Source organism: Tenrec ecaudatus, chromosome 1 (assembly GCF_050624435.1).
Source record: "Tenrec ecaudatus isolate mTenEca1 chromosome 1, mTenEca1.hap1, whole genome shotgun sequence".
Taxonomy (NCBI): domain Eukaryota; kingdom Metazoa; phylum Chordata; class Mammalia; order Afrosoricida; family Tenrecidae; genus Tenrec; species Tenrec ecaudatus.
This window is the reverse complement of record NC_134530.1, coordinates 159,988,595-160,010,627: the sequence shown is the minus strand read 5'-3', so window position 1 is coordinate 160,010,627 and position 22,033 is coordinate 159,988,595. Positions and strand designations below refer to the sequence as shown.

At 42.9% G+C, this 22,033-nt stretch overlaps 1 protein-coding gene across 6 annotated transcripts in view; it reads right to left on the bottom strand.

The window, feature by feature from the left end:
- GABPB2 (GA binding protein transcription factor subunit beta 2) overlaps nt 1–20,017 on the bottom strand; it is a 29,495-nt gene extending 9,478 nt beyond the window's left edge. Inside the window, exons 1-7 of one of the 6 annotated variants that reach the window (XM_075561650.1) lie at nt 19,358–20,017; nt 14,482–14,621; nt 12,986–13,153; nt 12,261–12,455; nt 10,285–10,423; nt 5,842–5,946; nt 1,787–1,972 (exon numbers count right to left, since the gene is read on the bottom strand). In XM_075561650.1, coding sequence (XP_075417765.1) covers nt 1,787–1,972; nt 5,842–5,946; nt 10,285–10,423; nt 12,261–12,455; nt 12,986–13,153; nt 14,482–14,589 — 901 coding nt within the window. In that variant the 5' untranslated portion in view covers nt 14,590–14,621; nt 19,358–20,017. Of the gene's footprint in view, nt 1–1,786; nt 1,973–5,841; nt 5,947–10,284; nt 10,424–12,260; nt 12,456–12,985; nt 13,154–14,265; nt 14,298–14,481; nt 14,622–18,551; nt 19,019–19,357 lie in introns of those variants that run through there. The other 5 variants (XM_075561624.1, XM_075561604.1, XM_075561615.1 and 2 more) reach the window with 5 other exon arrangements.
- Nucleotides 20,018–22,033: the final 2,016 nt, after the last annotated feature.

The following is a 22,033-nucleotide window of genomic DNA, read 5'->3' as shown; positions in this document are numbered from 1 at the left end:
ATAGCATAACTGTGTACAACAAAAATAGGCCTGATTTGTGACAGATGGGGTGGTGCGGTAGATGGTTTTGCCACCATGACAGTGCACCTGCTTATGCAGCCATCTCTGTGCACCAGTTTTGGCAAAAAACAGCATGCCTCTTTTGCCTCACACACCTACTTCCCTGACCTTGCTCCATGCGACTTCTTTTTGTTTCCGAGACTGCAGAAGGACATGAAAGGACAGCAATTTGATGATATAGAAGAGGTCAAGAAAAAAAAACAAACATGAGGGAGGGGCTGTCAGCCATCCAAACAGAGAGTTTGAAAAATGTTTCCAAGAATGCAATCGCAGATTTGACAAATGTATTAGGTGTAATGGAGAGTACTTTGAAGGTGATCAGGTTGTTTTGTAAAAAAATTTACATAGCTTTGGAAAAAAAAATCTTTTTTGGGGGGAGGGGTTACCCTTCATATTCATCACCTTAAATAATTTAAAAACTGTAAACAAACTCATAATCATTTTAACCAAGCCAACAACTGATGATATAACGGTAATTATTTCAATCCTTCTCTTTTCAATTGGAGATTTTTAGGGAATAAAGACAGAATGGTTTCCCTGTTTAAATTTTTTTACTTAGATCTTTTTACTTCTTATTCAGTTTATTTTCGTGTGAAAATCATCTTAATGGTTAATATTTTAAATAACATATTCACATGGTTCAAAAATTAAAAACTATAAACATATTCAGTGAAATCTTCCAATCCACTCCCAGCTGTGCCCACCCTTGCAGGAATAACCTACATTCATCTTCTTGTATGTTCTGCCAGAAACTGTCAAAACTGTAGGCTCCCAACCTTATTGGCCTACTGCCCCCTTTTCAGGGAAAAAAAAAAATTACTAGAGCCCCTCTGACAATGGAAAACTTTTACACTACAGTCCACAATCCAAGATAAATTGTCACTGTCTGCTTTTTAATCCCACCCAAGGTCATTCCAGTGCCGCCCCCACCCCATCATCCACCTTGGGAAGCGAGACCTAAATCTATGTAATAATACACGATGCACACTGCTCTCGCACTGTGCTATCTTGCTCTTGTCACTGAACAATATATTTTGGCAGCTGGACCATGTTGGTAGACAAGAAGCTTCCTTGTTCTGCTTTCCTTTTTTACTGTGTAGCTGCAGAGTATTCCTCCACTGTATCAAGGTATCATCATCTATCCACTCGCCTACTGACATTTACGTAGATTATTTTTTACCCTTTGGCGGTTTCAATAGCCAAATAGCTAGTGAGTGGTATAGATGTCATTTCTCTGGGTGTGAGTATAAATTCCTAGGGAAAAAAAGACTTGTTAGCCATAATCCAGACAGATCCTGCCAGTTTGCTCCTTAGTGGATGCATTAATTTACGCTCTCACCAGTGACACAGGAGAGTGCCTACTTCCCAACATGCTTGACAACATCAGGTTGATAATGGTGTCTCAAGGCGGAATTTATTTGCATTTCTTTTATTATGGATAAGTAGGTTGAGCACATTTTTATATATTTTTAAGAGCGATCAGTAATTTCTGTGTTCTGTTGGTTCCTCTTACTTATTCTTTTTCTACCACATTATTGGTTTTCATTCTCAGATTTTATACATACAAGAGAAATTAACCTCTGACAGGCTGGCTTCTTTTTCTTTTGCAGGGTTTCTTTGCCCCATCTTAGACCTGGTGTTTTCCCACCATCACTATTTGCTTCCGCTTTAATGAATATGGAGGGTCTAAGCGATTGAGTACACAATTGCCTCAGTGGGCCCTCACCTTGCTGCCCCTCCTGCACAGTCACAATCAACGGCTGCCCAATGCCCGCAGTAGGGAGTGCAGTTTGTAGATTACCCAGAGGGACTCCATCCGTCACTATGGTGATGACTCTTTGGCCTCCACTTCCCACCATTTGCTGGATTGATGAATCAACAGAATTTCCTTCTAAGATTTCCTCTGAATTGACTAGAGATAACAAAAATAAAATTAAAATTTTAACAACAAAATCATGGATACAAAAATCTAACTTCCATGAAACTGACAGCATTGAGGGACAGAAGAAAACTTGTTAACAGCTCACAGAATCAAGCTCTTGTGAACAAAGCTACATCACAGGAAAAGAGAAAATAGGGGCGGCGTGAGAACAGTATTTTCTAAAATGTCCTTAGTGAGATGTGAACAGCCTGCACTAGAAATGGATTGTATGTACAAATGAGCTCTAAGTATGCTCAAAACTTGTTTGTTTTGTAGGAAACATCAGAGACCTTTACAGACTAATGAGCACTGATTCTCCAGAGAAGGTTGATTGTGTTCAATTTTTCCCAAACATACTTGATCTTAGAACCTGTGTTGGGGGAGGATTATTAAAGTCTGAGGAACTTTAGGGGAAGTTGGAATAGCTAAAGGAAATGGAGACAGTAGTGAGTTGATATCATGTCTAGGTAGTCAAAGGACTGAAGAAGTTTTCATAGGTTAAAAAAAGGGACATGGCTGCTCACATCCAATATCCACAATAATAGTGCCAGCTGAGAGCTACTACCTTCTAAGTGTTTTACATGTACGATGTTGAATCAAGATTTCCCATTTGGTCCAGGGCGTGGTGCCCCAACAGACTGGACTGGAAAACACTGCTAAAGGCCAACAAACAGTCCTTGAACGAACTACAAGCTTTTCTTGTTGTGTTTAGTTTTTTCTTATTGGTTTGTTGTTGTTGTTTTGTTGTATATTATTGCTTGGTTTTGCTCTGTCTTGTTTTTGTGCATGTTATTATCTCCGCAGGTCTAAGTAAGACAGGCTGAATGAACAGTCTGGAGGAGAAAACAATGGGACTGACAGTTCCGAGGGGACATGGGAGGGGGGGGGGAGAGAAAGTAGTGGTATTAACAAACCCAGGGACAAGGGAACAACAAGTGATCCAAATCAGTGGTGAGGAGGGTGTAGGAGGCCTGGTAGGGCGTGATCAAGGGTAAGGTAACCAAGAGGAATTACTGAAATCCAAATGATGACTGAGCATGATAGTGGGACAAGAGGAAAATCAAAGGAAATAGAGGAAAGAGCTAGGAGGCAAAGGGTTTTTATAGAGGTCTAAATAAAGGCATGTACATATGCAAATATATTTATATATGAGGATGGGGAAATAGATCTACATGCATATATTTATTTATAGGTTTAGTATTAAGGTCGCAGAAGGACATTGGGCCTCCACTCAAGTACTCCCTCAATGCAAGAATACCTTTTTCTATTAAATTGGCATTCTATGATGCTCACCTTCCCAACAAAACCACTGAAGACAAAATAGGTGAATAAGCAAATGTGGTGAAGAAAGCTGATGGTGGCCGGCTTTCAAAAGACATAGCGTCTGGGGTCTTAAAGGCTTGAAGGTAAACAAGCGGCCATCTGGCTCAGAAGCAACAAAGCCCACATGGAGGAAGCACACCAGCCTGTGTGATCACGAGGTGTCGAAAGGATCAGGATCAGGCATCATCAGATAAAAAAATCTTATCATAGTGAATGAGGTAGGTAGTGCAGAGTGGAGACCCAAAGCCCATTTGTAGGCCACTGGACATCCCCTTACAGAAGGGTCTCGGGGAGGAGACGAGCCAGTCAGGGTGTAATGTAGCAATGATAAAACATACAACTTTCCTCTAGTTCCTAAAGGCTTCCTCCTCCCCCACTATCATGATCCCAATTCTACCTTACAAATCTGGCTAGACCAGAGCATGTACACTGGTAGGTACAGATAGGAACTGGAAACGCAGGGAACCCAGGGCGGATGAACCCTTCAGGACCAGCGGTGTGAGTGGTAGGGTAGAGGGAGGGTGGGTTGGAAAGGGGCAACTGAATACAAAGATCTACATGTGACCTCCTCCCTGGGGAACGCACAACAGAAAATCAGGTAAAGGGAGACGTTGGACAGGGCAAGATATGACAAAATAATAACATAAATGATCAAGGGCTCATGTGGGAGGGGAAAACGGGGAGGGAGGGGAAAAATGAGGAGCTGATGCCAGGGACTTAGGTGGAGAGCAAATATTTTTAGAATGATGATGGCAATGAAAGAACAAATGTGCTTTCCACAAGTGATGTATGTATGGATTGTGATAAGAGTTATACGAGCCCCTAATAAAACGATTAAAAAAAAGATTTTCCGTTTGGTTAGTCAATAAAAACCTTAATAAACTAAGTACGATTAGGACGAAGAGCCCCGATGGGGCAGCGGTTAGGGGCGTGGCTGCTAACCAAAGGGCTGGCAGTTCAAACCCACCAGCTACCTCGACAGAAAGATGTGTCAGTCGACTTCTGTCATGCTCAGTCTCAGAAACCCTGTGGGGGAGTTCCACTCCGTTTTTGCTCAGTCAAAATGAGTCAGAATTGACTTGATGGCAAGGGGATATTAGGGGAAACAGTGCCAACCACTATGAAATCCCTCTCTTGAAGAGGAGGTAAAACGTTGCCCTAATCATGGGATTTGGACTATCCATATTGGATACATTCAGGTAGTGCAATGGAAAGAGCATTCACACTGCAAACTACTGTAGCTTAAAGGTTCTAGACAGAACACCTAACTTAATCCTCATGCTAGAGATGAAGAGAATGAGACCTGGAGGGATTGAGTGATTTACCCAAGATCGAAAGCCAAACAAGAGGGCAGTTAGGCCACACTGAACCCATTCTCCCTTCTTCCTCTGCCATCTTGTCCATCCTTCTCATCTGAGTGGACATCTTTTTGTTTTTAACAGTTGTATTGGCACTTCATCCACATGTCACAGAATTCAATCATCAAGAAGAGTCACAGTCACCACCACAATCCGAGGACATTTTCTTCTTCCTTGCACTCACTGTTGGTCATGTAATTATTTTTAAAATCATGGCAAAAATATATACAACGAAACATTCTCTGATCCAACAACTTCTCCAGGTAGAATTCAGTGCCACTGATGATAGTCTTCGTGATGCACACCATTATTAGCATCCTTTTCAAAATGGTTCCACCACCATTAACATAAAGTCAATGCCCCCTGGGCAAAAAGTCTTCCTCCTTCGCCCATGGCAACCACAGGTCACTTTTCTTGATCTATCGCATATCCTACATTTCCATAGTTCACTCTCTTTTTAAAAAGCTGTACATAAATCATCACAATCCATTCTAATGCTCCTTCTTCCTGAGAAGGGAGAGTTTTGAAGCTCTCCACCCAAATGTACCTACAGAGAGGAATCAGGGCCAGCTGCTTTTAATGATGACAGAGAGGACTCCCAAGGGTTTCCGAAAGATTCCCAAGTGACTAGTGAGTCTATGCGAAGTCTTGGCCCCCGACACCCCTCACTCCAGCTAAGTGACTTGAAATCTTTTGTTTTAAATATCAGCAAAGCACTGTACAGCATTTCCTGATGACACCTCGGGTGAAAACCAATGGCAGCCAACCTGAAGTGCACTGGGCATACCGCAGAGGGAGGGAAGCAGTCCCTCACATTTTGATCCTGGAGGACATCTTGGCTGCGATTTTGAATCATTCTATGTTCGCATCAGTCAAAACACAGCCTAGAGTATCTCCCCCAAATCTGCTAAGACTAAATATTTCACTCTGAAACAACTGGGGTCAGGGCAAACAAATGGGAAACTGCAAAAATGAGAAGGAGTACCTCAGTCATCCTGATATTATTCAGCTGTCTGACATTAGCACTTGCAAATTTTCTTTCCGATGGGCAATGCTTCTACATCACTGGGTGCCTCTGATTAAGCACAATTCTTTCCTATTTCATACAAACTTAGTCTGCCAGAGATTTTTTGACAAGGAAAGAGGATGGTGGTGATTCGCCTAGCAGATACCCCTGACCTACTGTGGCTCTGGGAGAGTTGGAGGCGGCTGATGTCTCAGCAAGAGCGGCCAGCACTGAGGTGGGGGGATTTGAGAACTGTACTGTTGAGGCATGGGGGTGACCTAGTTCAGTAAAAAAAGGCAAGTGAGGTCCATCAGAGAGGAAATAGAGATGAACTAAATACAGCTTATTCAACCCAAACCCCAACTTTATCCCTCTAATATGTCCTTAATCCTGTCTTTTAATCTAAACAGGTACAAACCACTTATCAGTGTGAAATCTCTTTTAAGGTTTATGAAGTTTTTGTCTTAAAGGAGATGAAATTTATGTGCTTTACATAGGGCCACGACACCCATCCACTCCTTCTCTTGGCATTGCCACGGTTGAGCACTAGCAGCTAACAGGCGGGCCGCCCCCTCCCGAGGCTGGCTGTGCAGAGCTCGCTTGGCAGCAGGCAGCACACCTGCAAAGCATGCCGCCCTCCCAGTGAAGCACAGGCAAGGGGACAGGCCCCACCTGGGCTTCACCGCACCCTCTTCTTCATGAGCCGCATCGGACGGAGAGGCCTCATGTCTGCTGCAAGCAAAGGTGAAAATGTCAAGTTTCCTCTGCTGCGTTTCAAAGACAGTATAATTTCAACAACAAAAATAACTACTGTCCACTCCAGCTCTGTCTGTCATGAAGCGCTCTAACTTCCCCTTGTGTCAGCGTGCTAGACTTACAGTGTAAGTCCCGACGGGAAGTGTGTTTGCTCTGGCAACAGGCATGCTCAACTCTGTGAGCCAAAAACACTTCTAATAAGGAGTGCATGAATCTAACTTTTATGACTTAGATTTCCACACATCTTTTACTATAATTTCAGAGACACTAACTTTACTAGTTACTATTTAAGCGTTATTGCCTTTCAGTTCCGGATTTACCCTTCTCTGTCCTGTGTGGTCATTCTGGAGCTGGACCTGATCAATACTTCTGTTGTCAGCTGGCATGAGATTAAGCCTGGTCAGTATCAAAAGCAAGACTGCTGCCTACATCTGATATTTCCATTATTTGTTATAGCATTCTCCTCACGCAGTTCATCCATTTTTACTAGTTGAGATCTTCTATAAATGTATAAAGTATATACTGAGAAATTATATGTATAATTACATATATAACTTTTTAATAATAAATAGTCATACATTTATATAGATGTGATTTCTAAATCTTCTACATCTATAACTTTAACATTTTTATATAAATAAGAGTTACTAACTAGAACAGTGGAGTATATAAATGACTGTGTAATTTCATCTCCTAACTGAATTCTGACGGATAAACTTACCTTCTTTTTAATTGTACTATCAACTTTGAAGTTTTCCCACATCTAAGCTTAAAGAGTCTCTCTTTCTTCTATCAAGAAGTTCACCGTAAAACACTTAGGGAAGCTTCTATGTAATATTCTTTTTTTGGTAATACTCTTTATAGTGAACCCTTCCACAAAGCAGAGACTCCTTTTTCTGGCAAAACTGATGTAGGTCGTCTATTTTTAAATTTAAATTTCGTCAGTCACTTATATAGCACTCCTCACAGCTCCAAATCAGTTTAATCCACTCTCTGGGTAATGACTGTGGAGTGGGATGGGGGTAGAGATCACCCCCTTCTATTGCAATCCCTTCACAAGAGCCCCAGGAACAAATGGTGTGAGTGGAACACAGGGCTGGCTGTCAGAAGGAGACGATCTAGTGGCCCCAGTGCAGAGTGAGATCCAGCTACACCATGTTCTCTCACTCGGTTCCTGAGCTTCTCAGCACTCAGTCTGTCACACCAAATGCTGGCAGAGAAGCCACCACCCTCTCCTCAAATGAAACAAACAAGGGACAGGCAATGCTCTGATATGTCCCTGATGGAGCCTGCAATATGGGTTTGGGTGGTTATGTTGTTGTTTATAAATCACTTGCAATCAAAAAGCAAGGCTGCTGTAATTAAAGTACAAGCATGTGACGCATCAAGTAGGAGGATGGTTGGGTACAAGTTTTCAGAGAAAGACATTGCATGCGCTTTAGCATTTTACAAGTCCAGTCTCAGGGTGCTTCTCTGACACACATGATCACTTACCTAGTTTCCATTCGGCAGCAAAATGAAGAAGGAAGGTTTGTGGAACAGTAGGCTTGTACTGACATACAAACAGGCACCCTGGTGGTGCAGAGGTGAAAGAGCCTGCTTTCCTCTCCAAGGATTAGGTGGGCCATGAAGCTGGAGGGGCAGGGTAGTGGAGTAGAGCTGCTCCGTGATTAGATGACACGAGGGAGATAGCTGTTCTGTGAATGGTTTAGCCGTGCCACGTAACAGGAGAGAGAGGTGCAGGTCTGCCCGAAAACCAGTGTGACCAGCACGTACTGGCGCATGGGAACCACGCCGAGAGCTCTAACCCGGCTGTGGCCTGCTTTGTGGAATCGTCCACATTAGGGTATGGAGAATTTCAGGAATTATACTAAAGACCAACTCTAGCGCTTTTCACATTTGTGAACCTTTACTGGACTTTGAAGACACTGGGATGGATTACTAAAGCACTTGTCCTAATCATTGTGACTTGAACCACTTCAAATGCACAGGGTTGTCAACGATCTGATGAGACATATATGATATTCACTCTAAAGGTTTTTAAAACATCCAGTAGAAGCCTAATAGTTGGTTTTGTAAATGATTGTTGATGGCCTAAAATAAACCAAAGTCACTACTGCCCTCTTGTGGTCACAACAGTCACTCTTTATTGGGAAGGTGTATTTTCATTTAACAACAGGTATTGAAGCTGGAGCCCTGGTGGGGTAGTAGGTAGGGGTAGGGCTGCAACCTGCAAGGTCCGGAGTTTGAAACCACCAGGCGCTCCACAGGAGAAAGAGGCGGCTTTCTCCTCCTTATGGTCTCAAAAACCCACAGGGACAGTTCTACCTTGCCCTAGAGGCTTATGTGAGTTACAGTCAACTCGGTGGCAGGGAGATTATTGAAGCTGGAGGAGTCCTAAATGCTCAGCTGCCAGTAGAAAAGTCTTTGATTAGAAGCTACCAGTCACGCCATGGGAAAGGATGAGATCTACAGCCTTGCAAATTCTATGGGGCAGTTCTACCCTATAAGTTGACTTGATAACAATGGCTTTTACATTTATTGTATTTTTATGGAAGCCCTTCTATGAAACTGGAACTAATGTACAAACTCCCAAGGCTTCACAACAATCTTATATCCAAATTTTATGAATAAGTAAATAAGCCACTGAGAAATAAGTAGTTTTCACAAGGTCAAACTGAAACAAAAACTAAACTCATGGCTATCAACTCCATTCCAACTCATAGCGACCTTACAGATTAGGGTAGAGCTGCAGCTGTGAATTACCAAGATTAACTCTTTACAGGAGTAGAAAGCAAGCCTAAGTCTCTTTGGGAGCAGCTGGTAGCTTCAAACTACTGACCTTGAGGTTAGCAGCCCAATGTGTAAACAATAAACCAGTACTTGAACCCAGTTCTAAATCCAAAATTCCATGTATATTATCTATATGTTCCTTGTACTTTACCACAAAGCCTCCCAAAGCCCTTTTCTGATTTTAGGAATGAAATTGTTTCTTTTTAATCCAAAGTAGAAATAAAAAGAAATGAGTGGATGGGAAAAAATTATTTAAATGAAGATAAGGATGCTCCCATTTTTTTATATCAACAAATATTTGTAAAAGGAGATGTTGAAAACAAACTAATTTGGCTCCTTTGTAGATATAAGCTTCTGTTAAAAGCACATAGGTCTTAGGGGTGGGAAGGAAGGGTAGCTACAAGGGTCAGACCAAACCAAACTCAAGGCTAAAAGGTAGAAAGGTATAAACTTGGGTGAAGTGAAAGATAATATTTGAGCAAGAGGGAGATGGGCAACAAACAACAGAAACAGAATAAGATAATGGGAGGTTTGATAAGTTTGTGAAACTGATGATCTACTCTGTAAACATTCACCTAATTCACAAGATCAAGTTTTAAAAACAAACCACCACAGGTTGCAAAAGATCAACACTTAAGTGACTTTCCCTGCTTTCCTGTTAAATACACTTATGTGCAAACCAAATTGTATTTAAAAATCACAGGTACCTCTTTTGTTATTCCACTTAAGGTTTCGTTTGCTTTAAACTGTGGACAAGTCACGATTTTCTTAGCAGTAACACATTGAGACCACCTTGCATCTTCATTTTGGACTTAGGTGAAACACTGTAGAATATTTTGCTTTTAATAGAATTTGTATCCATGTGTAACCCCTATGTTTGATCTCCCCTCAGTTTAAGTAAAATTTATTCCCAGGAAGAATAAATATGTCAACTTTAAAGTCTATTCTCCATCTTCTGGGGGGGGGTATTTTAATAAAGACGTGGGTACCAGAGAGATTCTAGATTCATCATATAGGTTCCATTCACTTTTAAGTCTAACATAACGGCCACATTAACAGAACATTACCAGAGGTTGTTTTGGTGTTGGCTGAAGAAAGCAGGCTAGCGAGGCTGACGACTTCTCCTGAAGTGAAGAGGAACGGAGCAGGGTTAGTCACAGGGCTGGCTCGCTCAGGATTAGCTGTCACTTGATTCTGCATTGCTTCCTACCAAGCAAGGCAAGATATTTCCAAGTCAGAACACTTAGTATCCCGCATGATACCGTTATTGAACAGTGTCCTCCACCTCTAGCCCTGAGATTCTGACTGATAACGACCCCACAGGTCAGAGCAGAACTGCCTGATAAGGTTTTGATGTTAGCTTATTTTTCCAAGTTTGTTATTACTTTAGAAAAACAAAGGTGCATTATTTGCAGAAACTTCTAGACAATTCAGTTAACCTCTTTAGATCTTGGGTTTATTTCTATAGTTTTTCATTTGAAAAAAACAAGGAGTTTGGCCTAAATAGTCTATAAAATAATTTCCAGCAGTATGATTCTCTGGTCAATTATCTACAAGTCAACATGCTGGCAGGAGATCTCTTATGCCCTGCAGAGAACAGTATTCTCCAGAGTTTTGTCCAACTACTTGTTCCATTCTGCCACTGAAGAAATTCCTGGGAGAATATATAACAAGCAAATAAATGAGTGCCAGATTTTAAAGTCTAGTTCCATATGCTGCATTCTGTTTCCAGGAATATTTGCTCAATTTTGGTGGAGGAAAAAAAAAAGTCCTTGTGTGCATTTATTTCAGTAGTTTCAGAAGCGGTTTTTTTTAAATAAACATAATCACTACGAAAAAAGCCTAGTTATAACACTCTAAATAAGGAATTGAAAGTTGAAAAGCATAACCCGTCTACAGACTGTTCGTAAGGGCAAATAAACCTGAAAATGCAACTGTAAAGAGTACCTATGTCCATATATAACTATCCCCTTGCAAAGAACTTCAGTGGAAACAGATTAGCCCTTCTCTGGTTACTGCTCATTCTTCCTTGACTGTCCCTTTAACCTACTGTCACATCCTTAGTTCAAGCTTCAATGGATTTTGCTTGGACTAATGGAAGTTACTCAAGAGTTCTTCAGCCTACGTCTCTCCTCTCTCCAGCCTGTGAGCCCCCTACCAACAATCAGCTTTCAAAAACAAATCTCTTTCCGTTGTGATCATGTTTGTACAAAGCATGCTTCTGAAACTGGAAAAAAAAAAAAAACCACCAAAAACCTGATCAGTTATCTTCAAAGAAAAAGCTACTCTTGGATGCTCACGACTAAGAAATAGTCCAAACTCCTTAGCATGCCAATCAGCACCCCTCCAATTCAGACCAGGCTAACTCTAAAGTTGTAGGCGACCGCTGCTGTTCCCTTACACCACATGTTATTTCTCACCTCTCTGCCGACTTCTCCTTTAAGACACAGTTCAAGGGTTACATATACTTTGTCTTCCCGTTAAGCTCCCTCGCTTCTGCACTCTTGGGACACTTGCTCGACATATTCATCATGTAATATTATAATGATCTGCCTCCTATCTTTTATCTTCATGACCCTGTGAATACTTCAAGAGTAGGGCCATGTCTTCCAATCTTTGTATTCCCGAGCCTATTGTCCCAAACCAGAAGAGTGGCTGCTATTCAAGGGCCGCTTGTGAAATTAGTGGACAAAGGCAACACAGCTAGTGAGTTTTAGATCCTGAGATGGCTTATTTATGACCTAATATGCTGTAGAGCTACATGCCATCTCACGTCAGTTGAGGTTCATACAAAGAACATAAGCAGCCTTTAAAAGGATCTCAACTGACGCCTAACAAGAACAGGCAATGGAGAGTTTTCACACGAGGAAACAAACAAATAGTACTGGACTGGACACACTGTTCTTCCATCACTAGGAAACAACATTCAGGACTCCACAGAAGCATACTAGAAGAACTACTTTGATCATTTTGATTCTGCTCTTACACAAAACCCTTCATGTCAATTGATGCATCCACTCTGGGAACAGAAAGGGAAGCACACCTGGAGAAGGACCAGTATCTCAGCATTGTTTTTTTCCAGGGCTATGTCAAAGGCAGATTTGTCGAATTTGCTGAAGGCACGGACATCAGCTCCAGACCTGATAAGCAGCTCTACAACATCGCGGTGGCGGTGCTCTGTGGCCCAGTGCAAAGCTGTCATCTGCAACATGTCCTTGGCATTCACGTCTGCACCATTCTGCCATAGAAAACGAATGTTTCCAATAGACACTGGTTATAGTAGCACAGCTGCAAGATCCCATCACCAAATATAGATGATTTCCACAGTGATTGCACATATTCAGATTTAGATCACGTTTACAGAGCATCAGAGGGGAAACATTTCTGAAATTCTCCTGAATACTGACAACCATAATGACTTCAATGAGAGGGTCTTTTAAGGACATCACTGAGAAATGGTGACAGATGGGCGAGCAAGAGGAGAAGAACAGATTTCAGTTGCATTTATTAACAGAGCCGAGTGCCTGGTAACACAGGCCTAAGGGCAGAGAACACCTGCAGAGAAAAAGCAATAGTCTGGTTACCCTTTAAGAGAGTAGCAAACAAACTCCTCCTGGCCAGGCTGACTCTGGAAGAAGACACCACTCAGTATCATAAGAGGTCCTAACTTAATCCTTCCCAGCCTAGTTCCCTACCCTTGCTCAAAGAAGAAAACAGGGAGACAGATGTCTTTTTTCCAGCCCGGCCCCGCCACGCTGCTTGCTTTACCCTAACAAGCAGTTCCACGATGTGTGTGTGTCCGTCAGCTGCAGCCATGTGCAAGGGGGTCCTGTCCACTTTGGTCCGGGCATCCCTGCTAACTCCAGCTCGAAGGAGCACTTCTGCTGTGGAGTAATGACCGTACTGGGCTGCAAGGTGGAGGGGTGATGTGCCAAGCTGTGGGGAAACGACACGCATTGACTATCCACCAAGAGCAGAGCCCTGGAGCATTACTGGAGATACACAAATGAACAAGGGGTGAAGCCTATGGTTCCCAATTAAACGGAACTTAAAAATTAACTGTACAGTACGGGCAAGTAAGTATATTCCAACTAAATAAATGATAAGTAGAAAGGATTTAAATCAGGTATATTTATCAGATAAGATTCCATAAATGACATGCATTTTAAGTAGGGCTTAGAAAAAGATTTAAAAAAAAAAGATTCACAAGAGTAGTCAGTGTCAGGGGTAAAGGGAATGGAAGAAGCAAGTTCAATACATTCTTTTACAAAACAGTAGAGACCAGAAAGTTCCCAATGGGATTTGGAGGTCAAATTTGGTTGGCTGGCACAGAGGTCAGTTGCTACAGGAAAGCAAAGTAAACAAGCCCCAGGGATGGAGGAGCTATAAAAATGTAGCAACAGTGTGCCAAGAGCAGCCAGCCAGCCTGTGCAATCTAACAGAAAATTTTTTAAATGATCGATGAGCACTCTCTTGGGCTATGCTCTGGATTGTAAGCCTACGTAGTTTATTCTTTGCTTTTCATACATTCAGCTTCTCTGCCTGACTGGATTTAATTCACATTGCTCCTTTCAGGTCTATTTATAGAAATGCTAATCTCCTGTGTTTTCGTTTCTTCATTTTTCTGAGTGCTAAGAACCTGCTGGCCTCTGAAGTTATGAATTAATTACCCCCAATAGAAAAGAGTCTCTCCCTGAATTTTAAAAAGTGGTCAATGCTTACAAAATCTGCGTGCCCAGAAAGTCCGTATTATAACTTGCCCTTCATTCCTGACACTCTGCTCTCCAAACTGCTGTCAAGGCTCATGAATGACACCGTCCTCTTTAATGTGCCTTAACAAAATGGCTAGACTACTCCTCATGAACCGAGACATCTTAAGAGACAAAATCTAAGAAGTTTACTAGTTTGGAAATGCATTCTTTGTAAACCGATTTTGTGGAATTTCCAGCTAATTACAGAAGCCTATAACCCAAAATGCACTCCAGGGCAAATCAAACCTTTAGAAAATACTCTAAGAAGCATTCTAGAGAATTACAAATACACAGTACCTTAAAATTATCACCCATATATCCACAGGAGACTCCATTTGAAAAGGAAAACAAAAAGAAAGTCAAATAGTCACATGAGACAAAGAAAATAAAACTTGTAAGGGGAATGAGGCTGAGGAGACAAAAAAATAAAGCCTATTACAGTCTGTTCCGCCTCTAGGGAAAAGGCGGGGAAATTACACTCCGGAATCATGAGGAGACCTCCCCTGAGCTTACCCAGTCTGTGGTGAATGGGGCACCATTTGCCATCAACGTTCTCACTTCACCATCTTGGCCTTTTCTTGCTGCTTCTAGCAGCCTCTTTCCCAAGTCCACCAAAGACATCTTTATGCATAGGAACAAAAGTTTCTAGGAAGCTATAACCCAAACACAAGGAAGGCTGTCTATAAAATGTTTTCAGATTTCGTGAGCTTGAATGTATACATAATAAGATACTTCTTCAGCTGACAGGTTGGTAGGCCACATCCTTTCTACTTCATCTAGATATTTCTTTGATTATTATGTTTTATATTTAATTATTAAATATTTTTATTAGGGGCTCTTACATCTCTTATCACAATCCATACATTCATCCACGTGTCAAGCACATTTACTACCATCATCATTCTCAAAGCATTCTCTTTCCACTTGAGCCCCTGATATCACCTCCCCCATTTCTTCCCCTTCCCTCCCCAACATCTAGATATTTCCCAATGAGATGTTGGGAAAAGTTTCAGATTCTAAACAATAGTTCTCTCACTTTCCATCTCTAGAAAAACACTTCAAAAATGTGTCACACTCTCTCAAGTCAATTCTGATTCTATGTTTTACTCTTAAAGATCCACTACTATCAAGTCAATTCCAACTCACAGTGACCTTACATAGGGTTTCTGAGAATGTAAGCCTTTTCCAGGAACAGACAGCCTCATCTTTCTTCCATAGAGCGGCTGGTGGATTTGAACTGCTAACATGGAGGTTAACAGTCCCATACCTAACCTACAGTGTCATCAGGCTCCTTTTTTTGTTTGTTTGTTTTCAGGCTCCTTTTTTTAACTGGCTTTTACTCTTAAGGAGTCGTTAAAAACAACACTTTTCTCCCTTTGACATGTCCATTGGTAGAACATTACTCAAAGGAAAAGAGTGCAAAGTAATAAAACATGCATGCCAATCATGCAGAAAAGAATTTCAAATTTTCATGGAATCTAAACATTTGGGAATCACTGAATCTGGATAAACCAGTGAAAACTCATAGTGAGCTAATTTTTAAGCCTTAAATAGTCAAATGAAAACATTCCCTACATTGTCTTAAAATCAAACAACAGTTCAGCTTAAGTAGTAAAAATTATTTTAAAAAGTATTAAAAATGTCTATTTTGAGCTTTTTAACCTTGAGTATAGGTCTTTACAATTTCTGTGATAACACTGGAAATATACATAAAGCATGTTGATTTTATTTATGGAAAATAGAGGGTTTTTTTGAGGGAAAACACTATGATTAAGTTGCCCAGAACACCAGTTTTACATGAGAGAAGGATGAACAGACAAACCAGATACTGAAACTTGGGCATAGGGCAACTGTTTTCTTTAGAGTGATTAGAGTCTGCCACACGCAGGAAAACACACGACATTACTTATTGCCATTTATCAATTTTAATTCGAACTCTCAAGCAAAAATTAGAATTTTAGGAAACCTACACTAACTGTGAGCTTAACAATAGGAGCCCCAAACCCAGCTGCCAATTATCTAGTCAGATTAAGCCGCTGGCAGATCCCCTCCAACCATGGGCAAAGCTCAGGAACAGTCTTTTAAATTATTTTTATATTATTTTTTGGCACAGTCTTACTATCAAACATAGATCACTATCATCCTGAATTTGCTGGATCAAAGTTGATACTTGGTCAGTTGACCCCTCCCTCTAGACCCGACCTGAGTTTGTTCAAGGTGTCAGGGTCTCTTGTTTGTCCCATGACAAAAACTTTTTCCTGGGTTTTTAAAATATGGATGGTGGTCTTTTTTTTCTTACTCATTGTTTGTATTTTTACCTTTATATTACTATTGTTTTATCCTTACTTCATTTCGTTTTTGTTCTTTATTGTTTCTGTTGGGTTTCCCAGCTTGCGAAGCCCAGGAGAGGATGCTTAGAGGTAATAACTGACACAAGCGTTTCTAAGGGGTGTAGGTCTGAGGGGCAGGGAAATGGGCATGGGGATTTGGGGAGTAACAATGAAGGTGGGAGGGGGAGTAAACACTAAGCGATTTAATCATGGGGGGGAAAAGGAAAATGTTCTCTAAATGGCTTGTGGTAATGATTGTACAATTCTTATTGAATTATGTGATATGTAGCTTAAGTGCCAATTGTTAATAGAAATAATAGCACTGGACAAATGTACTTGACACAATGGATGGATGGTGTATGGGTTATAGTAAGAATTGTATGAGGCCTCAATAAAGTGATTAAAATAATAATGGCACTGTGAAAATAAATAAAATGTTCCTCCCTTTTCCAAGTACATGTCAAAACAAATTGGCTGCAGAATATATGAAAACCCAGCTGTCTACTTAGGGTTTATAAAAATACAAAGCAATCTTTCTCCTAATTTTCAAAGTACATTCATCATAAAAAGATGTTAGATATTAAAGATTCATTATCAGTTACACTAGAGGTCTACCAATGTTCATGTGTGTAAAGGAGCCCTGAAAGCAGAAAATTTGAGAATTACGGGCTTAAACAAAATTTTGTAACACTTTACAATTTAGATTTTTATCTAAATATAGATTTTATGCTCAAAGTTGGAGTTCAGGAGATCACAGGGGAAGTGAATATACCTGAGAATCCAGTACAGTCTCATAATTGGTATATTCAGGGGAACAGTGTGAACTTCTTTTGCATGAACTTGTATATACCTATCCAAACGTTAGTTTTTAGAATTCAAGAATATGCCAGACCAAACCCCCCCCCCAAAAAAAAACCCTGCAAAACCTTCTTTTAGAACACAGAGACTTCATATTTTTCCATGGTTAACTTCATTTCAAAATTTCACCTGTGTTTTAACCTAATTATCTTACTACTAAGAGTTAAACGGAACCCAGGTGGCAATAGTGTGTTACATGTGGGGCTGCTAACCACAGGTGTGCAGTTCAAAACCACCAGCTACTCCTCTGGAGAAAGATGAGGCTAATACTTATAGGCTTGGAAACCCACAGAGACAGTTCTACTCTGTCCTAGAAGGTTGCTACAGTTGGAATTTACTTGATAGCAGTGAGATTTTTTTTTAATAGGCAAAAACAAGAACAATTTTCTGATTGGTTAAATAAAACTGACTCCTTCATAGTTCCACAAAATGCATTACACAAATGGTATTATCATTATATAGCAATAATCTGTACAATGAAGGATCACAAAAGGAAGGGATATTCAACACAAGGATCCTTATACTGACCCAAATACTTAACTATCCTAATAATGACATTTCCCTCTCCGCCCCCCTCCCACACACAAACAGTTCAGTTGGAGAGTATCTGTTTAAAGAGAACTCTCATTTGCTTCATGTTCTTGAAAAGTTGATACTTTTGGGAAACAAGACACTTTGAATAAATTGACTTCTACACTATGTAATTGGTGTCTTCAGCACCTGAACTCTTGCAAAAGATTTTTGGTCAATTTCCCCCACTATTTTCGACCTTCATACATGGTTTTTTCATACATGTTTTATTACTTTCCTTTAATCGTGTATTTGTGGACAGTGTTCTAGTACCAGTGAGTGGTAATCACTTCAAGTTTGCCATACTATTATTTCAATAGCTGACCCACCTCCCACCCCAAACCTTACTTTCCACTACACAAAGACACCGTTTAACTCTGAGAGTGTCAACAAAGCAATATACTCATTTCCTTGATACATGAAAGATGTCCCACAAATGTGTTCTTCAGGGCTCTTTTTAGCCCCTACCCTGTTATTATTTTTTAATATATATTTTTCTTTTGAGTTCGCCTGAAGCATCCATCCCAAGTTAAAGCAAAACGTACATGTAAAGTAACAGCACTTTTTTGGGGGGCGGGGGTGGTGGTAAGCTTAGGGACCTTTCTCCCAGTCTCCATGGCAGCGCTGGCCGGCAGACCAACCCTGTGTAACAGACCAGAGGGCCGTCTGGTCACTAGGAGCTCCCAGATTGCACGGAGGGAGGGGAAAACGCTCCCCCGTAGGTTATTGTACCTTCACTTTTCCCTGTTTAAAAACCAGGAAACAAACACTGGCCTCCTAGGGATTTGGGGAACGAAGAAAAACCCCTTCCAAACAAGAACTTACACTGCGTGCGCTTTCGATCACTTATGAAGGGCTTGAGCTCCTGACCACCGAGCACTCTCACGGCCAGGCTCGCTGTTTCTATGAGAATGTGGGTGGGGCGGCTCTCCTGGTTCCAGGGGGGTCACGCTGGAGAACACCGCTACTGAACTGGGTGCTCAAACGGTATGCAGAAAGGACGGTCCCAAAGGGGCAGAAGCAGTTGTCAGATGGCTGACCGTCAGCCAAAGAAAACCTTTTCCGTTGGCGTCAAAAAGAAAAGCGAGCGGGACCCTGGAGAGCAGTCCCTCGGGGAAGGGCTCCCCGGGCGTCTGCGGGCTCCGGGGAGCTCTGGGGAGACTCGGGAAAAGCTAACGGAAAAGAGAGTTGGGATCGCAGGACTCAGGGTGCGAGCTCGGGACGGCGTGTCAACCCTGCGCGCAGCTTGCGGCCGGACGCTTCTCCGCGCTCGCCCTCAGACGCCGGGGCCCCCGAAGGTCAGACGGGGTCGCCCCAACCACCGCCGGGGTGCTGCGTGTCAGGGTCCCCGCGTCACGGACGCCGCCGGCCCGGAGCCGCGCCGCCCCCTAGCGGTCACCTCGGCGGCTTGGCGCCCCGCGGTCCAGCCGCTCCCCAGCCCCGGGTCTTACACCCACCCCTTCCTCACCTCTTCCCAGTCCCCTCCCCTTCCTCTCCGTCCCATCCCCGGCCGCCCGGCGGCGGAGAGGGGCGCCGCCCCACGGGGCTACCCGGGAAGGAGGGAGCCCGCTCAGGGCGCCCTGCCTCCAGCCCGACGCCCCCCACAGACCGGCCATCTCCCATCCCCTCACCTCCGCGTCCGGGGCGCTGCCGGCTGCGTGTCCGCCGAGCCCGCCAGTTTGGTCGCGTTTGCTTCTCTAGTGAAGAGTCCCTGTCACTGACGGTTACTTTTTGGCCTTTTCACATAGGCGTCTTTGGGGGGCCTTACCCCCCCTCGTGGAGAAATGGAGGCAACAAAATGGCAGACCCGGAAGTGGAGGCGCGGCAAGGCCAGTTTCTGGCGGAGGAATCCGTGGAGGGAAATCATTCGAAAGCCCGCGTCTGCGCTGGAGGGCACGGCCGACACCCCTCCGCGGCTCATTTCCTGCGGACGGAGGGCCTTTGGAGGGAGAGTGCGCACCGGGCGCTCCCAGCAGCGCTCCTCGGGCGGCGTAGGATTACTTGATGACGTGTCGTGTAGTTCCGGCGGGGGCCGGCCCGGCCCGGTGGTTTTGGCGCCAAGGACTCGGCGCTGCCGAGAACCGGCTCCTCCGTCGGTCCTGCGGCCGCCCTGCCGAGGTCGCGTCTCCCTCCGGGCGACCGGTTTTAGAGGTGCCCCTTCCCGATGTGGACATTCCTTCGTTTACGTCTGAATTGAGTCCAGTGCCTAGCCCTGTGGTCCTGTCGCCAAATGTAAGGACCCCGGGGCCAGTGTCGAGGCGTGCGGTGAAAACCTGGGTAACTTCTTTTGGGGGGCCGGAAAAGGCTAGAAGATGTAGCCGCTTTCCCCGTCAAGACGTACAGCCCTTTGGGGGCAGTTCTACTCTGGCATCCAGGATCGCTGAGGGTGAATCAACTCCATGGCAACGGGTTTGAGTTTTTTCCCCCTTCTCCCTAATAACGTAGGCTACAGAGTGCAAACCAACCAGATGCCCCGACAAGAGGACAGCCCTGGTTTTAACCGCTAGGCATCAGTTCAGAAACCCTTAAAAATAGACGCCACCACTGAGTCTTCCTCTCTTCAATTATTTTGGCTATTAGTGCGCTAAGGAGGAAGATTTGTCCCCTTCTCTGAACGTCTCTAGGTCCCTGCAAGAGTAATTTTAAAGGTATTTGTGGCATGCTGCTAAGTATCCATATTAGTATTTGTCACCTAGAAACGCCGTTGGTGACCCTGTGTGTTCTTCGAAGTTGTGACTTTTGGGAAGCAGAAAGCCAGGCTCTTACTTCCAAAGCCTCTCAGTGGGGTAGAACCCCACCAGCCTTTCAGGATTGTTTGCACGACTCAGGAATTCTATTGGTCATAGCTTTCCTTCAAGTTTGAGAGTAGGACGGATTCATTCTGTTGACATCCTTTTATACGGTTTCCTGCTTTTCTTACAGTCAAAAACCAAAAGGAATAAAAAACACCAAAACCCACTGCCATCCACAACACTTCTAAAGGGTTTCTGAAACTTTGTACATCTTTGCTTTTTTTTTTTAGCTTTGTAACTTTACCAGAGCAGTCAGCCTCATTTTAGTTGCTCGGAGCATGTGCTGGTTACAGTGACCCACCTGGAGTTTAGCAGCTCAGTCATTACCACGGTTTCTTTTCGTACAATTATCACAATCCATCCATCCATCCATCCATTGTCAAGCACATTTGTACATTTGCTGTCATCATTTTCAAAACATTTGCTTTCTACTTGAGCCCTTGATATCAGTTCCTCTTTTTTTCTCTCCCTCTCTCACCCTCCCTCCCTCATGAACCTTTCATAATTTATAAATTATTTCATGTCTTACACTGGCCAATGTCTCCCTTCACCCACTTTCCTGCTATCTATCCCTCTGGGAGGGGGTTATATGTAGATCATTGTGATCAGTGTCCCCTCTTTCCCCTCACCTTCCCCCCTACCTTCCTGGTATCTCTACTCTCATTATTGGTCCTGAGGAATTTATAGGTCCTGAATTCCCTGTCTTTCCAGTTGCTATCTGTACCAGCGTACATCCTCTGGTCTAGCCGGATTTGTAAGGTAGAATTGGAATCATGATAGTGGGGGCGAGGAAGCATGAAAGAACTATAGAGAAGTTGTGTTTCGTCCATGCTATGACACATAAATAGCTCTAGCCACTCAACTTAACCTCGCCCTGAGTGAGATCCTTTGTCAACCCAGGGCTTATCCTTTAGCAGATCTTCAAGCCTTCAGGCAAGATGAGCAATAAGCCAGGTGTGTCTGAAGTGCAGAAGTTTGACAAGTCAAAACTGAAGGAAAAATTCTCTCCCCTGGAAGGAGCCTCCAACAGGGGAAAGAATGTGTGTAATCATAAAATGGGGACGTCCTCCCAGGAGCAAATTGCAACATAGCTTGAGTGTTGTCTTAGTTTGATAGGCTTCATTTTGTAAACCTGTTTGTAGAGATTTTAAGAAATTTCTGACGTCTTCTCCATATTCTCTGGCTGAGGGCAGATCTTTGTTTGAAAATTCCCCCTTGGTGTGTCAATCTCACATGACCCATGCTGTCCAAGATCCAGCATGTAAGAGCTGTGTGTGAGGGGGAGGGGCGGTTTGCTGCTTACCCTACAGGATATGCCATTGTCAACCTCCAGCAGGTACCCCCTTTACTCAAAAATGTCCATGACATTGTATGCTTTTGCTGCCTCTCACAATTTATTTACATTGCTAATGTAGCAATAAAATAAATAAAATCATATGCAAACAAAAAAAACCCAACTCAACTTACTGCCACCGGGCCTGGGCCTACAGGACTCGTAGAGCTGCCCCTATGGAT